A 17,588-nucleotide genomic window follows, 5' to 3' on the forward strand; every position below is an offset into this window, starting at 1 on the left:
ACCTTGTACACATGGACAGTTTATATTCAGAAGTTATTATTTTAAAAGAACTCCAAGGCGAATTGTTGAATAACACAGATTTTATGCAAAAGTCCACTGCAGAAAATGGCAATTTATTTAAAAAAAAATTCTTGACGAATTTGTTTGTTTAAAAAAAAATGATTAGCTTTATACTCTCTGTTCCAGCCACTTTAGCATTTACTGAAAGAGTCTTTTCGGTCATGAATGTGAAGTGGCGGGAAGAGAGAAACCGAGCTTCATTAAAAATTAATTAAAAATGAGCTCTTGAAATATATAAATTTAGATTTGAAATGTTTGGATTCATATAATTCATTTAAAAATAATGAAAAATTCTTAGTTACTGCAAAAAGTACAAAAAAATACATTTTTAAAAATATTTATTTACTCTTTATTTACCTCCTTTAAAATCAGATATACTCTATTTCTTTAAATAAAAGTTGGCAACCCTAGCCATGCTTGATGCGCGCACGATCGTCAGTAGGATACATCCAGCACCGCGGCCTTGAGCCGACGTACGTCGGGGATTGACCGTGAATAAGACGCTTTAGTTTGTAGTCTTTGTCCCTTTTTGACAGGCGACAGCAGCAATTATTGGTCCTGAAAAATTTCGTAAAATATAAAGTTTATCTAAAATGTCTTCGAAGGCTCTTGCTATTCCATTAATTCGCCACGTTACGGTAAGTTTTAATCATACCAATGTATAGTCGAGGAAATCTATTCTTCAAAATATACAAAATTGGCTTGTGTCAAACCCTGTTATGTAAAGGCATTGAAGATAAGTTCGTTCATAATTACTTGATTCCAGACAAGGGGATATGCTCATGCTGCCCCAGCGGTCAGTGAGGCTCGCGTTAAGTCGAATGTTTTACCCAATAAAACACTAATTGCTGCTGTAGACAATGGATCACCTATTACAAGAGTGACCATAGCCTTCAAGTAAGTAGTAAATTCTTATATGTGTTCTTGTTAAGTATTGAGAGATAGACTATACAACAGTGTTTCATTTTTTTATTTCAGGGCTGGTTCTCGATATGAGCCACAAACTGAATTGGGTGTTGCCCATGTTCTTCGATCAGCTGCTGGCCTCAGTACCAAAAACGCCAGTGGATTTATGATTTCCCGTAAATTGTCTCAAATTGGAGCCACATTCTCTGCCTCTGGTGACAGAGAGTTCATCTACTACACTCTTGAAGTAAGTTTTTAAAAATGTAATTTATTACAAAAAAAAATTATTCCAGTTTTGTTTAATATTTATTTAACAATTCCAAAAAATAATGTAGATAAAGCCAATCTTAAGATTTTATTGTTACTTACATTAAATTATATATCCATAAATTAATGCAACATAAAGCAAACTATACAAACACATTGAAATAAATGAACCCATTTTTTTTTGGAATGTTTTTTACTTGCATAATTTTCACTTTTAAATGCATTGATTGCCTGCAGTTAGTGCAGTGTAGTAACAATAATTGAAAGTAAAGAAATACATAATATAATGATTATTTTTCAGGCCACACAGGAAAACTTGGATGTTGCTCTTGAGTACCTGAACAACATTGTTTCCAACCAAGAGTTTAGACCTTGGGAACTCAGTGACAATGTTCCACGATTGAAATATGAGATTGCTGCTTTGTCACCACAGGTATAACCAAATTATTGATAGCATTGTTACCAATTAGCAAAAAAAAAATTAAATATTTCACCTGGCAATTTTGTTTAGATTGAATTAAATTAAAAAAAATTGGTTGTTTGTAAAGTAGGTTTACGATCAAGATGTTTACGTGATAACGTCTTATTGGTGGCAGCGCTCGAGATGAGACGGGAGATCGGTCCGTCTCTCTCTCGTTATACCTGCGATCGCGCTCGTGAGGTTTTGGTGTGACACAAGTTTTTGAACATGTCACCCGAAAAAAACGATTTTAAAAACGTTATCACGTTAAAAATTAAAAAAATTGCAGTTATTAGTTTTATAATATTTGACTAGGTGCGTGCTGTGGACCTCCTCCACAAGGCTGCATACCGCCGTGGCCTTGGAAACTCCCTATTTGTCTCCCCAAAGAGGATCGGCAGCATCAGCTCTGAGTCTGTGCAACACTTTGCTGGTAGCACACTGTCTCCCAGCCGATGTGCTATTGTTGTTGTTGGCAACAATCAGGTAACATAGTATTTTCTAATGTTTGATTTTACGCGAGTATTATACATTTAGAAATTAAAGACTTTTTAACGGATTTTAAACGCGATTTATTCTCCCCGTCTCCCTGTGACCACACTCGCTGTAAAGTGTTCGAAACGTCGGGAAAATAAGAGAATGAATAAATCGCGTTTAAAATCCGTTAAAAAGTCTTTAATTTCTAAATCAGGTATCATTATATCATGTAGCGGTTTGTTAGCCTTACTAATAATAACAGTATTATATAACCATAGAGATGGTTTATATGCTTTGGTTATTTAGGCTATGGTTTTATGTGTAGTAGTTTGTAATTTGTATACAGCTAATGTAATTTTTTTATGTAAATATTTGAATAAATTTGTAAATAATTATGATATGATAATGCTATTTGTATTATGTTAATTTCCAATTGTTACCATTTATGTGTATAGCATAATATGTAGTTCTGCAAATTCCATTTTCATGTTTTATATATTATAATGTTAAAATATCTTTGTATTTTTTCTGTAATTATGTATATTGTTTGCTATGTTCTGCTCTTTTCTCTGTCTTCAATAATAATATGATTTCTTTTGCACATTAATAATTGGCTATGTTTATTTTAAAATCATTTAGCTTACAAGGAAATTATACTATCAGGTGTGTTAATAATGAAACAGGTTTTATTATGTAGGTCATGAAATAACAAACAATAATTTATTAATTACTAGAGGTCCGCCCCGGCTTCGCCCGTATTTCGCAATAAAAGGTAGCCTATGTCCTTTCTCGGGTATCAAAATATCTCCATACCAAAGTTCATGCAAATTGGTTCAGTAGTTTAGGCGTGATTGAGTAACAGACAGACAGACATAGTTACTTTCGCATTTATAATACTAGTATGGATGTCACACGAAATAAGCACTTATAATGTTATAATATAATGTAATAATGTATAATAAATAAATAAAATAAAATAAAAATGTTATAATCTAGCTCTTAATTTTATTACAAAAATAATCTATGTATTTTATTCATGCAAATATTCGTTTATTAGGAAAAAGCCAGCATTGTTGCTCAATCTCTACAGTTGCCTTCATCCGGCCAAGCAGCAAATGAACAATCCGCTTACCATGGTGGTGAAATGAGGTATTTTTATTTGTAAAATTTTAAATGTAATGTAATTTCATATTTAACACGAAACACATAAAATGAAAGCGCCCTTACATTAGCTTTTTTTGTATGTCAATGTTAACCAACTCCTTTAGACTCGTTTTATGTTACTTCTACAGACTTATTGTTCTGTATAATAAGAAAAATATTTTTTACTCCCTAACTAATTGATTCTAAGATTATTTAAAGTGATTCGTCCATTACAGTAGTAATTTTTTGTTGTTTTTAATGTTTTGGCCATTATAAAAGGTTACGAACAATTTTTCTGGAAAAAAAAGACGGGTTGCACTCCGGGAGTGCCGGCAGAAGTGAAAACTTGATTATTAACGTCCAGCATGTTTGATATTTTGGAATGGTATCCGTCTTACGCATGGAATATAAGGGCTAAAAAAAATCCGTCTTACGCTTTTTCGATCAGGCCACGTGTCCTGATGCGAGTTTAAGATTTTATACCCAACGCCGCTAAAGAAGTTTTCACTTCAAAAATAAATCTTTTTTTAGGAAAGAAATGGGTGGTGATTTAGCTCACGTAGCTCTCGCTGTTCAAGGTGCACCAGCTGGTTCTAAACAAAGCCTAGCTCTTGCCGTCGCTGCTAAGGGTATGTTTCGAATTTCAATTTTTATATTTTACTAGCTTTCCGCCCGCGGCTTCGCCCGCGTTTTCAGAGAAAAACCCGTTCCCGTAGGATTTCCGGGATAAAACCTATCTTATGTCCTTTCTCGGGTATCAAAATATATCTATACCAAATTTCATGCAAATTGGTTCAGTAGTTCAGGCGTGATTGAGTAACAGACAGACAGACAGAGTTACTTTCGCATTTATAATATTAGTATGGATTAAGTGTCTGGCTTTGGTTTGGAGAAGAACATGCAAGCATGTAAGAAAGACAATGTAGCTACAGATCATAAAAATATATTATGTTTGTTAGGTAATTCAAGACAATATTATTTACTAAGCACTTATTGCATAATATTTATGAAATTTGTAAATGTGCTCCATATTTTGAAAAAAAAAATTTAACAGTCATACACAAAGCGATATTACGTGTTCTATATAATATTTATGTACGAATAAAATAAATATAAATTTTATAAAAAATATTTCGTTTTTGCGCAGCTCTTGGCAATGGTCCAGTGACGAAATGGGGAAGCGACAACTCGCCACTAGCTAAGGCGATCGGCAATGTTGGTCCTTTCGCGGCCGCCGGCTTCAATGTTTCATACTCCGACAATGGATTATTTGGAGTCATGCTTTCCGTCCCCAAGGATGAGGCCAATGCTGTAAGTTAACTCTTTTAAGTTTCGAAATTTTATGTTTCTTCACCATTAATACGACAATAATCTAGCCAAATAATGTTCTGCAAAGATTGTATCACTTTATAATAATATACTCATATACATTCTTAACCCATTGACCCCCGAACGGCCCGATCGGGCCACGACACAATAGATTTTCTATTGTGTCTGTGATTCCGGGGCCTAAGTTATTAATACGACAATAATCTAGCCAAAAAATGTTCTGCAAAGATTGTATCACATCATAATAATATACTCATGTCTCATATATACTCTTAAAACAATTTTAATGAACAAGTAATAGATGTGTTATTAAACAATTTTTTGAAGTGAAACTCTAAAGGTGTATATAGTAAAATTTCAAGGTCGCGTCATGGAGTAAAGCGACGATTTTGGTATCTTTGAAACTTGCCAAAGTAGCTTCACTTCTGACACGTGTGCTCGGCACACACGCTCCTTTGTAAATGTCAAACCAAGAAGCTTATAATATCTAATACACTGGAGATTTCAGTATGAACATTAACTTGTAACAAGAAAATATGACCTTGAATGACGCCTGTATGTTTTTTTTATCCCTTTCACACCCACTTGCCAAGTTAAGTGTGAAAGGGATAAAAAACATACAGGCGTCATTCAAGGTCATATTTTCTTGTTACAAGTTAATGTTCATACTGAAATCTCCAGTGTATTAGACATAAGCTTCTTGTGATAAACAATATAATTTCAATTTTAGGCTGTCAAAGCAGTGGGCCAATTCCTGAAGAACCCATCTCTGTCTGCTGACGCCATTAAGGCTGGCAAGAACCAGCTTAAACTCCAAGTATTGAGTGAAGCCGACCAAGGATCCCTCCTCGTAGAGTCTTTAGCGGCACAAGGCCTGTATACAGGAATTGTTAAGTCCCCCATTGAGTTGGCTGCTGAGATTGACCAGATTTCCAACAGTGATGTATCACAGGTATGTCATTGTTTATTTGTTTTGTAAAATGTGGTACTTTTGAAGTGATATTATCGTTGATTTATAATTATATTATTATCATGAATATATTTCAATAATATAAATAGATATAAATAAATGAACAGTGTGGTGGAATAAAATATATGGAAATTGTAATATGCAGATTGTAGTTGTGTATAAAATTCTGTATAAAAAAGAAAGTTGAGATTAAAAATTATTTTATACTAGTCTACAAATTTTAAGGTCAGTTTTATATAGGTTATTGCACATTATACTATGTATATGCAAATCTATCCCGTGTGTTCAGTCAAACTGATGGTTTTAGTGTAGTATTAATTAATATTGTAAAAATTTTAGGTAACATTTAATTTTTTTTTAATTTTCCAGGCCCTTTCAAATGCAACAAGGAACAAGATGTCCATGGGAGCTGCTGGCAATCTTGCATTTGTCCCATATGTGGATGAACTTTAAATTATAGATTGAAATAGTTGAATTTTTTATGTTGGACATACTCTCATAAATTTAGAGAACCACCAAACAGTTATGTACAATATTATGTTAATTTATTGTTGATTAAATGATAATCAAAGTATGTTTGAGTTTTATTTAATACTTTCTGTGCCCCGTGGTTTCACCCGCATTGCTTCGCTCTTGTTGGTCTTAGCGTGATGATATATAGCCTATAACCTTCCTCAATAAATGGGCTATCTAATAATGAAAGAATTTTTCAAATCGGACCAGTAGTTCCTGAGATTAGCGCGTTCAATCAAACAATCTCCGGCTTTATAATATTAGTATAGATATACATAATATTAGAAGTATAAAAAACCCACCTAGAGCCTATGGGCGTATTCAGAAAGAAAGCTTGAAACTTATAAGCGCTTATCGGCGCTTGTCAGCGCTGGTAACCCGCGCAGGAAAATATATGAACATGACAAGCGCCGATAAGCGCTTATAAGTTTCAAGCTTTCTTTCTGAATACGCCCTATGGCTGTAAAAAGTAGATTTAAGCTTAGTACAAATCCAGATCATAATATTGCAGATAAATTACGTATATATTATGTGCAATTTCATACTAAGTTATCGCATGTTTTTGCAAGGTTTTGAGTTATATTTTTTTGTTGTTTAATTGGCTAGTGTATATCATCATATTCTTTGGAAATGTATTAAAAATAAAGAAATATAAACTATTTATTATTGATGGTGACAGATCTGTGAGAACAATAATAATAGAAGCAGATAGAGAGTGGTAGCAAGGTACTTAACAACTAGCTACCACTACTAAACTTACTAATATTTTTAATATTATGTTGTTTATGCAATTATTAATAAAGACTAGCTAGAAAAATTCCTTATTTTACCATAAAGAAAGAACAATTATACATTTTCAATGTCTACTAAAGAAATTGTTTATGTTCCAGTAAAGGCATTTGAAAACAGAAACAATCAAATATTTTAACACAGCATATTTTATTTTTTCAAAAAATAGGTAACTACTGCAACATTGCAATAGTTTGTTGAAAAATATTATATTATTTAAATAGGGTTTAAACTATATTGTGAGGCAAAGAGCGTATACGCACTATGCGGGTAGCCGTCCGGCTGACCGCAATCACAATTATGTACGTAATATTCATTTCTATGCGCACTGTGCGGTCTGCGGTAGCCGCATCGCAGTGACGTGTGAGTGAGTGTCTAAATGACGCTAATATGACGTCATATCTCAAAAAACTGACTAACGATCGCTGCACAGACTACTCACTCTGGAAAGCTACGAAACATATGAATAGACCCGTTCTGCATATTCCACCAATTAAGGAAGAAAATGGAAAATGGGCTATCCACAATGAACAAAAAGCTAAAAGATTTGCGCAACATCTGGAAAATATCTTTAAGCCATATGATGATGACGCAAATGAACTACCTGAAGATCAAAACCTTAATGAAGAATTACAAATAAAGTCTGTAACACCCAAAGAAATTTCCAACGAAATTAAGTTTAGTATTAACCCAAAAAAATCTCCGGGGTTTGACTTAATCACAGGCGAAATAATGCATAATTTGCCTCGCAAAGCTATAATCAAATTAACAACACTCTTTAACGCTGCATTTAGGTTGAAATATGTGCCTAATTTGTGGAAAGTTGCTGAAGTTATTATGATATTAAAGCCAGGAAAACCGCCAAACGATGTAACATCATATCGACCGATCTCGTTGCTACCAATAGTATCAAAACTTTTTGAAAAACTGTTACTTAAACGGATCATGCCAATACTTGATGAGAAGAAAATAATTCCAGAACACCAATTTGGATTTAGAAAGAAACACTCCACAATAGATCAAGTTCACAGATTAACAAATGTCATCGAAAAAGCGTTTGAAGAAAAGAAAGTCTGTTCAGCAGTGTTTTTAGATGTCGCACAGGCTTTTGATAAGGTTTGGCACAAAGGTCTCATTCATAAAATAAGAACAATGCTACCAAAACAAATTTCAGATATCTTAGAATCGTATATAACCAATCGAGTCTTTAGAGTTCGACAAGACGATGCCTTCTCGGACCTCAAGGAAATACGAGCTGGTGTGCCACAAGGAAGTGTTTTAGGTCCCATCCTATACCTTTTGTACACGTGTGACATCCCAGTATTAGAAAAAAACATTACTGCAACATTTGCTGACGACACTGCTATCATGGCCACAGGCATCACTTACCAGGAAGCAGGAGATAAAGTCCAAGAAGCTGTGAACCAGGTCTATGAATGGACTCGGAAATGGCGGATAAGATTGAACGAATCAAAATCCGTTCACATAAATTTTACAAACAAAAGAACACAGATTGTCCCGATACTCCTTAATGGCCAACAAATACCTTATGCTAACACGGCGAAATACCTTGGTATGACGCTTGACGCTAAGCTACGCTGGAAGGCTCACGTCAAGAAGAAGCGAGAAGAATTAGGCTTGCGCTATAAGAAATTGTATTGGCTTCTTGGAAGATACTCCCAGTTGTCGATACATAATAAGCTTCTCATATACAAACAAGTCCTCATGCCAGTATGGACGTATGGTATTCAGCTGTGGGGCTGTACCAAAAAAAGCAACATTAACATAATACAACGTTTCCAAAATAAAGTACTGAGAGACATTGTAAATGCCCCCTGGTACATCCGTAATGGTGACCTCCACCGTGACCTAAAAGTGGACACCGTGGACAAAATTGTTCAAAAACATGCAGAAGCTCATCAACATCGACTTCATCATCACGTGAATGTTGAGGCTATCCAGCTCCTTGATACCACGGACCTAGTGCGAAGACTAAAAAGGACTAAACCTTTTGAGTTAGTGTAGTGATAAGTGAAAAGTGAACAGTGACAATTATCTGTATACCAAAGCACACGAGCAAAGTGACTTACTTCCCCTTAACAGACACTAAGCAAGTGACAATGGACACTCTCTTAGAATAAGTTATTTAGAAATTTAGGTTAACATAAAATTACTTATTAGTCTTGTAGGCTAGATTGTAATTTGTATAAGGTGCTATTTTAATTAGCAACCTTATTTAATAAAAAAAAAAAAAAAAAAAAAAAAAAATACATAATTGTGATTGCTGTCAGCCGGACGGCTACCCGCAATGCGGCTACCCGCATAGTGCGTATATGTTACGGGCCTGCGGTTACACTTAAGTTTAGCCGGCTAAAGATAGAACAAACTAACATTAACACCTCGTCGAAAATAAACCTAAGTTTAGCCGGCTAATCTTAAGTTTATGTTCTCACCTACCTTTAGCCGTGACATATACGCTCAAAGCCTCAAACAGGGTTATTGATAGATCTTTAATAAAAATTTTACAAATTTAACTTAAATCACATTTATTGCACTTCAGCTTCAGTAAGTAACATATTTGGTATCCCTTTTGATATTGGAAATCTTCTGCCTGATTCTGGACAAACTAAATTCCCTTCTTCTATTTCTATTTCAAGTAAAACTTTGTGAACCTTTTTTAAGAATTCACTATTTTCTTCAAATTTTGGTTCAACTGTTTGAGGAAGGCCATCACTGTGTCCAATACTGTCGGCTGCTCTCCACAGAACTTCCCAATCTAGTTTAGGTATTATGCGAGTAATGAATTCAGGATTGAAATCGACTTCTGTTATTTTAATATTAGTTGCATTTATAGCAAGTGGATACCCAGTAACTACACCTTTTAAACATTTCGAAGTAAGCATGTTATGTGTTATTAACTTCATTATTTTTCTTCGCAATTTAACTCAAAATTAAAAAATTAAATTTAAATTTTTATTCTAAATAAACATTAGATTTTTTAATTCGTTATAGTATTGATTTAAAATTCACGCTCACTCCTCAATCAAACTTCAATGACACAAAAATTAAATAACAATTCTTTCATCTAAATAAAACAATGTGCGAAATTCTCTCAAGCACAAAATATGAATTTCGCTCATGCACCGTGCACGATTTATGACAAATAATGACAATAATTGACTTTGACAGGCTCTTATGCTAGGCGTCCATTAGAGGCGGATCGGGCCGGGCCGCATCGCAACGGGCCGTCTCTAATGGACGCGCTGTTTGCTCCTGCGTACGTACGTACGTACTGCGTACGTACTCCTGTACGGGGCGGACAAAACATAGGCCGGCGTATTTTTGCGTTGCGATGCGGCCCGGTCCGATCCGCCTAGTGGACGCCAGCCATTAAAGGCCGTCAGGCGACAGATAATATATTATTTGCTCTGGGGCGACAGACAACAGCAGTATAGTCACAGATAATATAATACTATCTGTTAATCACTGTACAATGCTACCCGCACAGAACATTTCAAGGTTTTGGCCAAATTCGGCCAGGCCAGGATCAGGATCATCCTAAGAAACGTGTTTTCATGAGAAATCGTTGAAAAGGCTTGGCGTAGAAGTTTTAAATAAACTGAACATCCTAACGAATTCACTTCACTTGTTAGATATATTGATGTTGAATCTGTTATTCCTTTCACAAGAGTTCTTTCGAGATTTACCTCGAATGATATAAAATAATATAATTTAATTATCACTATAAATCATCGGTGATTTGTTTTAAAATTGTATTTTATAAGCTGTAACCATGACTGGGGAACTTAGTATGTTCTCTATAATCTATGATTTAACTTTATAGATTCTGTTTACTATTTAGCACAAGTACAGCTGTACATGTATTTTTGACGATAAATTAAACAGTTTTAAATTAAAATAGTTTTCACTGATTATGCTATCCACATCTTCTCCTCCAGCTGTTACTTTGAATGATGATAGTAAACCAACATCGAAACATCAAACTTCCTGCGACGAAATGACCACGAATGCAAGTGATAACAATGAACTTCAAGACAACACAACACAAATCAATCATAAGAACAATGCAAGTGAAAGTAATGCTGTGAGTGCTGATACAAAATTGCAAAATAATGTCGGAACGCCAAAAAAGAAAAATGCCCGTAAGCGTGAAAAATTAAAGAAATTACAAATACCTTCACCAAATGTAAGCTTGCACTCAAACTCTGAAGCAAGATTCACTCCAGGAGACGGTGAGTCCCTTGAATTACGTCCATCTACTTCGCAAGAAGTTACAAACCAAGTACCGAAATCTCAAGGCGGTGTACAGGACATAAAAAATATTGCAAAAAAAAAGAATAAAGATGTATCCAAAACAATAAATGGGAGATTGTCTCAGTTGCATGTTTCTTCCAAAAACCAAGATCACGCGAATTCACAGCGAACTAATACGGTAAATGATTACTTTGTACAACAAGTCATCCCATTATATGCTACAGCTAATGCCAGGTATCTAGAAAATCTCTCACATCATCCGCAGTTCCAATTTGCGCAAAATGTTACTACCCAGCAATTATTTAATCATTATAGACAGACATCAAGTGCTCCCAACTCTCCATCAGTACCTGGAAACATGCATCTTAGCCCTATCAGTTTTCCAAATTCACCATATATTCAATCAAATTTACATTCTCCAAAATTCTTGCAAAACGTCATGCAACACCCTTTATTAAATCACTCAGTAAATGCGGGCAGAAATTTTAATATGCAGAGAAATATGCATTATGGACCCATCAATGCTATGTATTTTAATGAAATCACAAACTTGTCTTCCCAACAAGTCACCCCAAACCGTACAAATGGTAAAAAAGACCAAAAGAGTTCTGATCAAAAATTTGAAAATTATATGTCTCAAGAAGATGTGGAACAAGGCTTGGAAAATAACACACTTTTGGAAGGAGTGTTACGTATTAATCCAAAACAATTTCAACATGCATATGTTTCAAGTCATGATCGTAGTGAGCAAGATGTTTTAATAGAAGGAGTAAAAAATAGAAATCGTGCCCTTGAAGGCGATGTTGTAATTGTACAATTCATCGACACTGACTCAGAAGAAAATAAAGATGAAAACAAACAAAAAAAAGGCAAAGTTGTGTATATAAAGGAAAGAGTCCATTTACGCAATTGCATTGGAACATTAAAGTTGATGCCAGATAAAAATAGACAAAGGGCTCTTCTAGTTCCTAGGGATTTTAGAATGCCTAGATTAAATATACCGTGCACATATTGGCCAGATAACTTTTATAATGATTCAAAAAGCTACGAAAATACACTCTTTCTAGCCAAAATAATAGAGTGGTTTGATACAAGATTTGCTATAGGTAAAATAGTGTGCAACATTGGTGTGTCAGGAGACATGCAATCAGAAACTAAAGCAATTTTAGCACAAACTGACTTAGATGTCACACCTTTTGGTTCAGAAGTGAAGCATTTGTATCCTCATCTAGATTATGTTATACCAGAAGAGGAAATTAAACTGAGAGAAGATTGTCGAAAGTTATGTATTTTCAGTATTGACCCCCATAACTGCCGTGATATTGATGATGCTGTTTCTTGTAGGGTCCTGGAAAATGGGAATTATGAAATAGGTGTGCATATATCTGATGTATCACATTTCTTAACAGAAAACACTATACTTGATGAAAAAGTTGCTGAAAAGGCAACTACAGTGTATATGGTTGAAAAAGCATATCACATGTTACCTGATGAACTTTGTATGCTTTGTTCTTTATTTCCTGGAGTAGATAAACTTGCTTTTTCTATATTTTGGGAGATAACAGATGATGCTCAAGTTTTGAGTACAAGATTTAGTAAAACTATTATTCATTCTTGTTGTCAGCTAGCTTATGAACATGCACAGGCTGTTCTTGAAAATAAAGATGACGCTGAATTAAACTTGCCAGAAATGTACAATGACTTTAAACATGCAGATGTGAAGGAAACAATAAGAAATTTGGGTAAGATAGCATCTATTTTAAGGAGGCGACGATTTGACGGTGGAGCACTTAGAATTGATCAACCCAAAGTATCTTTCCACTTGAGCCCTAAAGATGGAATGCCAGAGTCTTTTTGGATTTATGAAAGTAAAGAAAGCCATCAGCTCATTGAGGAATTTATGTTACTTGCAAATATGTCTGTTGCTCAAAGAATATACGAAGATTATCCTCAATTAGCATTTTTAAGGTGTCATCCAGAACCAAGTGGTTACATGTTACGCCAGTTGGAAAAATCTCTAAAACCTATGGGCATAGACATTGAGATATCATCTGCTGGTGATTTGCAAAGGTCACTTCTACCATATGTAGGTCCCTCTAACACTGATAAAGGAAAAGCAATGGTTTTAAGTATGTTGTGTACAAAACCAATGGCAAGAGCGAAATATTTTTGTGCTGGTGGATATGAAGAAGACTTCCATCATTATGCGTTGAATGTTCCATTATATACACATTTTACAAGTCCCATTAGGAGATATGCAGATATAATGGTTCATAGGTAAGATAAAATCAATATTGAATAATATATGACATTGTGTTTATTTATTACTGCTTAAATATTGTTATTGTAGATTATAAACAGTAGTGAATGTTTAATTATTTCTAACTAGCTGTGCCCCGCGGTTTTACCCGCGTAGCTCCGCTCCTGTTGGTCTTAGCGTGATATAGCCTTATAGCCTTTCTTGCTAAATAAGCTATCTAACACCAAAATAATTTTTCAAACCGGACCAGTAGGTCCTGAGATTAGTGCGTACAAATAAACTCTTCAGCTTTATAATATTAGTAATGATTACAACAGTGCAAATATTTGTAGAAAAAAAATATTGGCGACATTTCAACAGGTTTTGATTTTGGAACACTCATAACTTGCTGTTTCTAATTTGTTGTCCAGACTGCAAATGCTCTGAAATCAGACCTCACTTAAAATTGTTTTTTTTTATTAATTTTAGCTAATGTTTGATTAAAATTCATCATCAAAGCAATTTCTCATGAAACTAGATAAACGGGTGTTCTATTAGATATAAAATAATGATTGAACTCTAATATGTTACACAAATGTTAAATAAAGATGACTAATTATAATAAGTATTGAGCTTTAATATTACATTTGACTATTTTCAGGTTATTATCAGCTAGTATTAAATACAGAGAAGTGCCCAAGTGGGAAGTTGACAAAGTCAGAATGGTGGCCGCACAATGCAATAAACAAAAATACAATGCTAAAAAAGCTGGCGAATTGTCTACGGAATTATATATTCTGAAATATATTGCGATGCATTCTCCTGTGACAACTGAAGCAGTTGTTGTTGAAGTTCGAGAAAAGTACATAGATGTCATTATCGTTGCTATGAGCCTAAACAGAAGAATATTTTTCAATAATGTAAGACTGATTTTAATTTGATCACCTTTTTATGAAAAGAAAAAAACTAGCTTGATCACAACCGCTGTACCACGCTTTAGGTATGTGCGCGGCGAGGCGGGGGAGACTGCAGACTGTTCCATTTCTTTATAACTTCTAACTCATGCTCTTTCTTACTCTGTCCCCGCTTCACCGCACATACCTATAGGGCGCGGTACAGCAGTTGCAGCCAAGCTATAAGCAATCCATCTAAAAATATGAATGTCAATGACCTCTAGGAGTATAATATGTGAAATTTTATTTGATAATATGGTTTACTTAGCAATCCATTTTGCATTTGGATATAAGTTTATTTTGCCTGACTTTCCATAAAATTTAAACACGAATGAATTATTGATCCTATCATCAGAATTTAAACAGTTAAATGAGAAAAAATGCATTTCTAATCATTTCTAGTGTGTTTTAATTTTTCTTCAAAACTTTAAATGTGTTTCTTATTTCTAGCTTTATGTATTTTTAATTTTTTTTATAAACATAAAGAAGCTTTTTTATATTCAAACATTTTAAATATTTCAGGATTTCCCAGGGGAATATAAATGTATAAAAAATGAGGCAGGCATGAAATTATCCAAGATGGAATTGACATGGAAAGCCACAGATGATCTACCTGAAGTGAAACAAACCATTAGTGTGTTTTCTACACTACAAGTGGAAATGAATAAGGGAGATGACATGGTGAAGGTTGAAATTAAACTGGTTAGACCTCTGCAATCAGACCCTACATAATAGTTTTATAGGCACAATATTAGTTATATATTCATGATCTTTAATGTTATAGCATAATAATAGTAAATTGACAAAATTTTAATAATTATAATGAAATAATTGCATTATTTTTTTTAAACTGTATATTTTATACAATGTGTATGTTGGACTTGGTATTATGCTCAATTATGAGATATTGTAGAATTTTGACAAAGTATAAAAACTGGTGGTATTATGAAAGATCACAGATTTTTTATACTATGAAATGTTTAATGATCCTCCTGTTGTAGATAAGTACTAAGTACCTGAAAAATTAATTCAGATACATACATATTAATCTTTTCAATTGAAAATGTCTTCATGTTGTATGTGTAGGTACTTATTTAAAATATTTATGATTAGTATACTTATATTTTTTTAATTTGTCATTTAAATTCGAGCCCCATTTTTTAATGGAAAAGTACATTTTTATTTATTTTAATTTATTGACGGTAAAATTTTTAATGCGGCAATAAATGTAATAATAACTTATATTTTATAGAATAAGTAGTACCTAGATTTGTATGAATGTTTTACAGTTTACTTATGCATATTTTTGTAGTGACTTTTTTAATTACCTAGTTTAATTATGTAAGACTTTCAACTCTGTTGTTTTTATTATATCATGATCGTTGATATTAGAAAGTAGATGAAAGTTGTTAAAGCAATTTGAAACTTAAAATAAACACTTATTTTTTTTACATAAATTGGGAAGTGTTGTTTATAGTTGTTCTGACTTCGCACTTTCGACTTTTCGATCTTATCTACAATTTTAATGAATTTTATTAGAAAATAAAATGAAATAGTAGAAAAAATAACAATTCTTTCATTTATAATACCTAATACCTTATAATAAATTAAGCTAGGATCGCTGCGCCTTATTTTCGTGACAAACAAATAAAATTCCCCGCGTACGCGGACATAAAGTGTTAGCGCTCATTGAATGAGGATTGAGGACGTATCATTAAAAAAAGTTATCTACACTAATATTATAAAGAGGAAAACTTTGTTTGTTTGATTGTAATGAATAGGCTCATAAACTACTGGACTGATTTTAAAAATTCTTTCACCATTCGAAAGCTACATTATCCACGAGTAATATAGGATAGGTTTTATCCCGGAAATTCCACGGGAACGGGAACTATGCGAGTTTTTCGTTGAAACCGCGGGCGGAGCCGCCGGCGGAAAGCTAGTTACGTAAGGTATTAGTAGATATCACGGGACACGTATCATTCAGCAATCGTTAGTAAAAGAGCTCTTAAATTCAGTGTAGTGTAATAAGTGCATTAGCAATTATAGCTTAATTTGTTTGTTGGTGATGGATTCTAGACAACTGATAAGGTCGGAACCGGAAACGGATCATTTTGTATGCAAGCACACCCATATGGGTGCGCTTTACTCTGATAGAGCCAGAGGAAAGTAATACACTTAGACCGGGAGATACTGACACAAAATTTCGAGTCATTTGTAACAGGATGGCGGTTCTACAGGGGTCTTAGTACGCAATGACAAAAAGAAAAACGATGGTGTGAACGCTGGTACCGGCGGCTTAGTCGCGTGGGCGTTAGTCGAACTCGTCGGAAAATAGCGAAAGTCAAACGATTTGTAACAGTATGGCACTTATTTTTCCTGTAAGTTTGAGGATCAACAAATATAAATACAGAATTTCAAAGATCTATGTGTTGGAAATCTTCACTTATATAAATTAATAATAAATTAAGTTTTCAAGTATGACAGCACTTTTTCCCCCTACTAGAAGTATGGCAAATATAATAATGGTCACATATTATCAAATACTCTCCAAAAATCCAAATGCAATACTGGTACAAAAATTTTGGCGAAATAAAAATTTTTTGCAGATTTTCGGCGGTATGGCGACCATTTGGAATCGTCCGAAAAGTATGGCATGGCGATTTTCGTAAATGGCTGCACGACGATAGTTACCTGTGCAAAAGTTAGCCTGGTACAAATGGTTCAATAATTGTTTTATTTAAATCAACACATTCGCGTCGGTATGGCGGGCTGTAAGTCACACCGGAAAAGTATGGCATGACACTACCGCCTACTTCTTTTTTATGGGCTATCGGTAAATTCTAAAATTTTTGTGTTACAAATCGTTTGACTTTCACTATTTTTCCGACGAGTTCGACAAACGCCCACGCGACTAAGCCACCGGTACCAGCGTTCACACCATCGTTTTTCTTTTTGTCATTGCGTACTAAGACCCCTGTAGAACCGCCATCCTTGTTACAAATGACTCGAAATTTTGTGTCAGTATCTCCCGGTCTAACTGTTTACGTTCAATATGTACACCGCTCTGTCACATTATTGCAATAGAAAATATTGTAATATTGTGGTTCTGTGTCGAATTGTCAAGAAACAATCGTTGTATGTGTTAAGTTAGGGCGTATTCAGAAAGAAAGCTTGAAACTTATAAGCGCTTATCGGCGCTTGTCA

General features: G+C 34.2%; 3 protein-coding genes and 1 long non-coding RNA gene across 4 annotated transcripts in view; 2 read left to right on the forward strand and 2 right to left on the reverse strand.

Moving 5' to 3' along the window:
• Positions 1–5,322, reverse strand: part of LOC149483991 (uncharacterized) — a 418,879-nt gene extending 413,557 nt beyond the window's left edge. The window contains exon 1 of the long non-coding RNA XR_016316380.1: positions 5,228–5,322. This is a non-coding gene — a long non-coding RNA (uncharacterized LOC149483991). The remainder of the gene's footprint in view (positions 1–5,227) is intronic.
• On the forward strand, positions 565–6,186 carry LOC149484039 (cytochrome b-c1 complex subunit 2, mitochondrial-like). The gene is made up of 10 exons (XM_089701584.1): positions 565–698; positions 827–957; positions 1,039–1,213; positions 1,535–1,666; positions 2,009–2,179; positions 3,228–3,319; positions 3,845–3,942; positions 4,461–4,624; positions 5,373–5,594; positions 5,982–6,186. The coding sequence occupies exons 1-10, from the start codon at positions 654–656 to the stop codon at positions 6,063–6,065; spliced, it is 1,314 nt and encodes a 437-aa protein (XP_089557710.1). The 5' UTR covers positions 565–653; the 3' UTR covers positions 6,066–6,186.
• Positions 6,187–9,443: 3,257 nt separating this feature from the next.
• On the reverse strand, positions 9,444–9,883 carry Trmt112 (tRNA methyltransferase subunit 11-2). The gene has a single exon (XM_089701540.1). It carries the CDS (start codon positions 9,836–9,838, stop codon positions 9,461–9,463), a length of 378 nt encoding a protein of 125 aa, XP_089557666.1. The 5' UTR covers positions 9,839–9,883; the 3' UTR covers positions 9,444–9,460.
• Positions 9,884–10,737: 854 nt separating this feature from the next.
• On the forward strand, positions 10,738–15,940 carry LOC149484041 (DIS3-like exonuclease 2). Its single transcript, XM_089701541.1, has 3 exons — positions 10,738–13,466; positions 14,090–14,348; positions 14,904–15,940. Exons 1-3 carry the CDS (start codon positions 10,849–10,851, stop codon positions 15,111–15,113), a joined length of 3,087 nt encoding a protein of 1,028 aa, XP_089557667.1. The 5' UTR covers positions 10,738–10,848; the 3' UTR covers positions 15,114–15,940.
• The last annotated feature ends 1,648 nt before the right edge of the window (positions 15,941–17,588 follow it).

Source organism: Colias philodice, chromosome 12 (genome assembly GCF_061535455.1).
Source record: "Colias philodice isolate Cphi_HAF_F1 chromosome 12, ilColPhil1 Martin Lab GWU primary, whole genome shotgun sequence".
In the NCBI taxonomy this organism is placed as follows: Eukaryota; Metazoa; Arthropoda; class Insecta; order Lepidoptera; family Pieridae; genus Colias; species Colias philodice.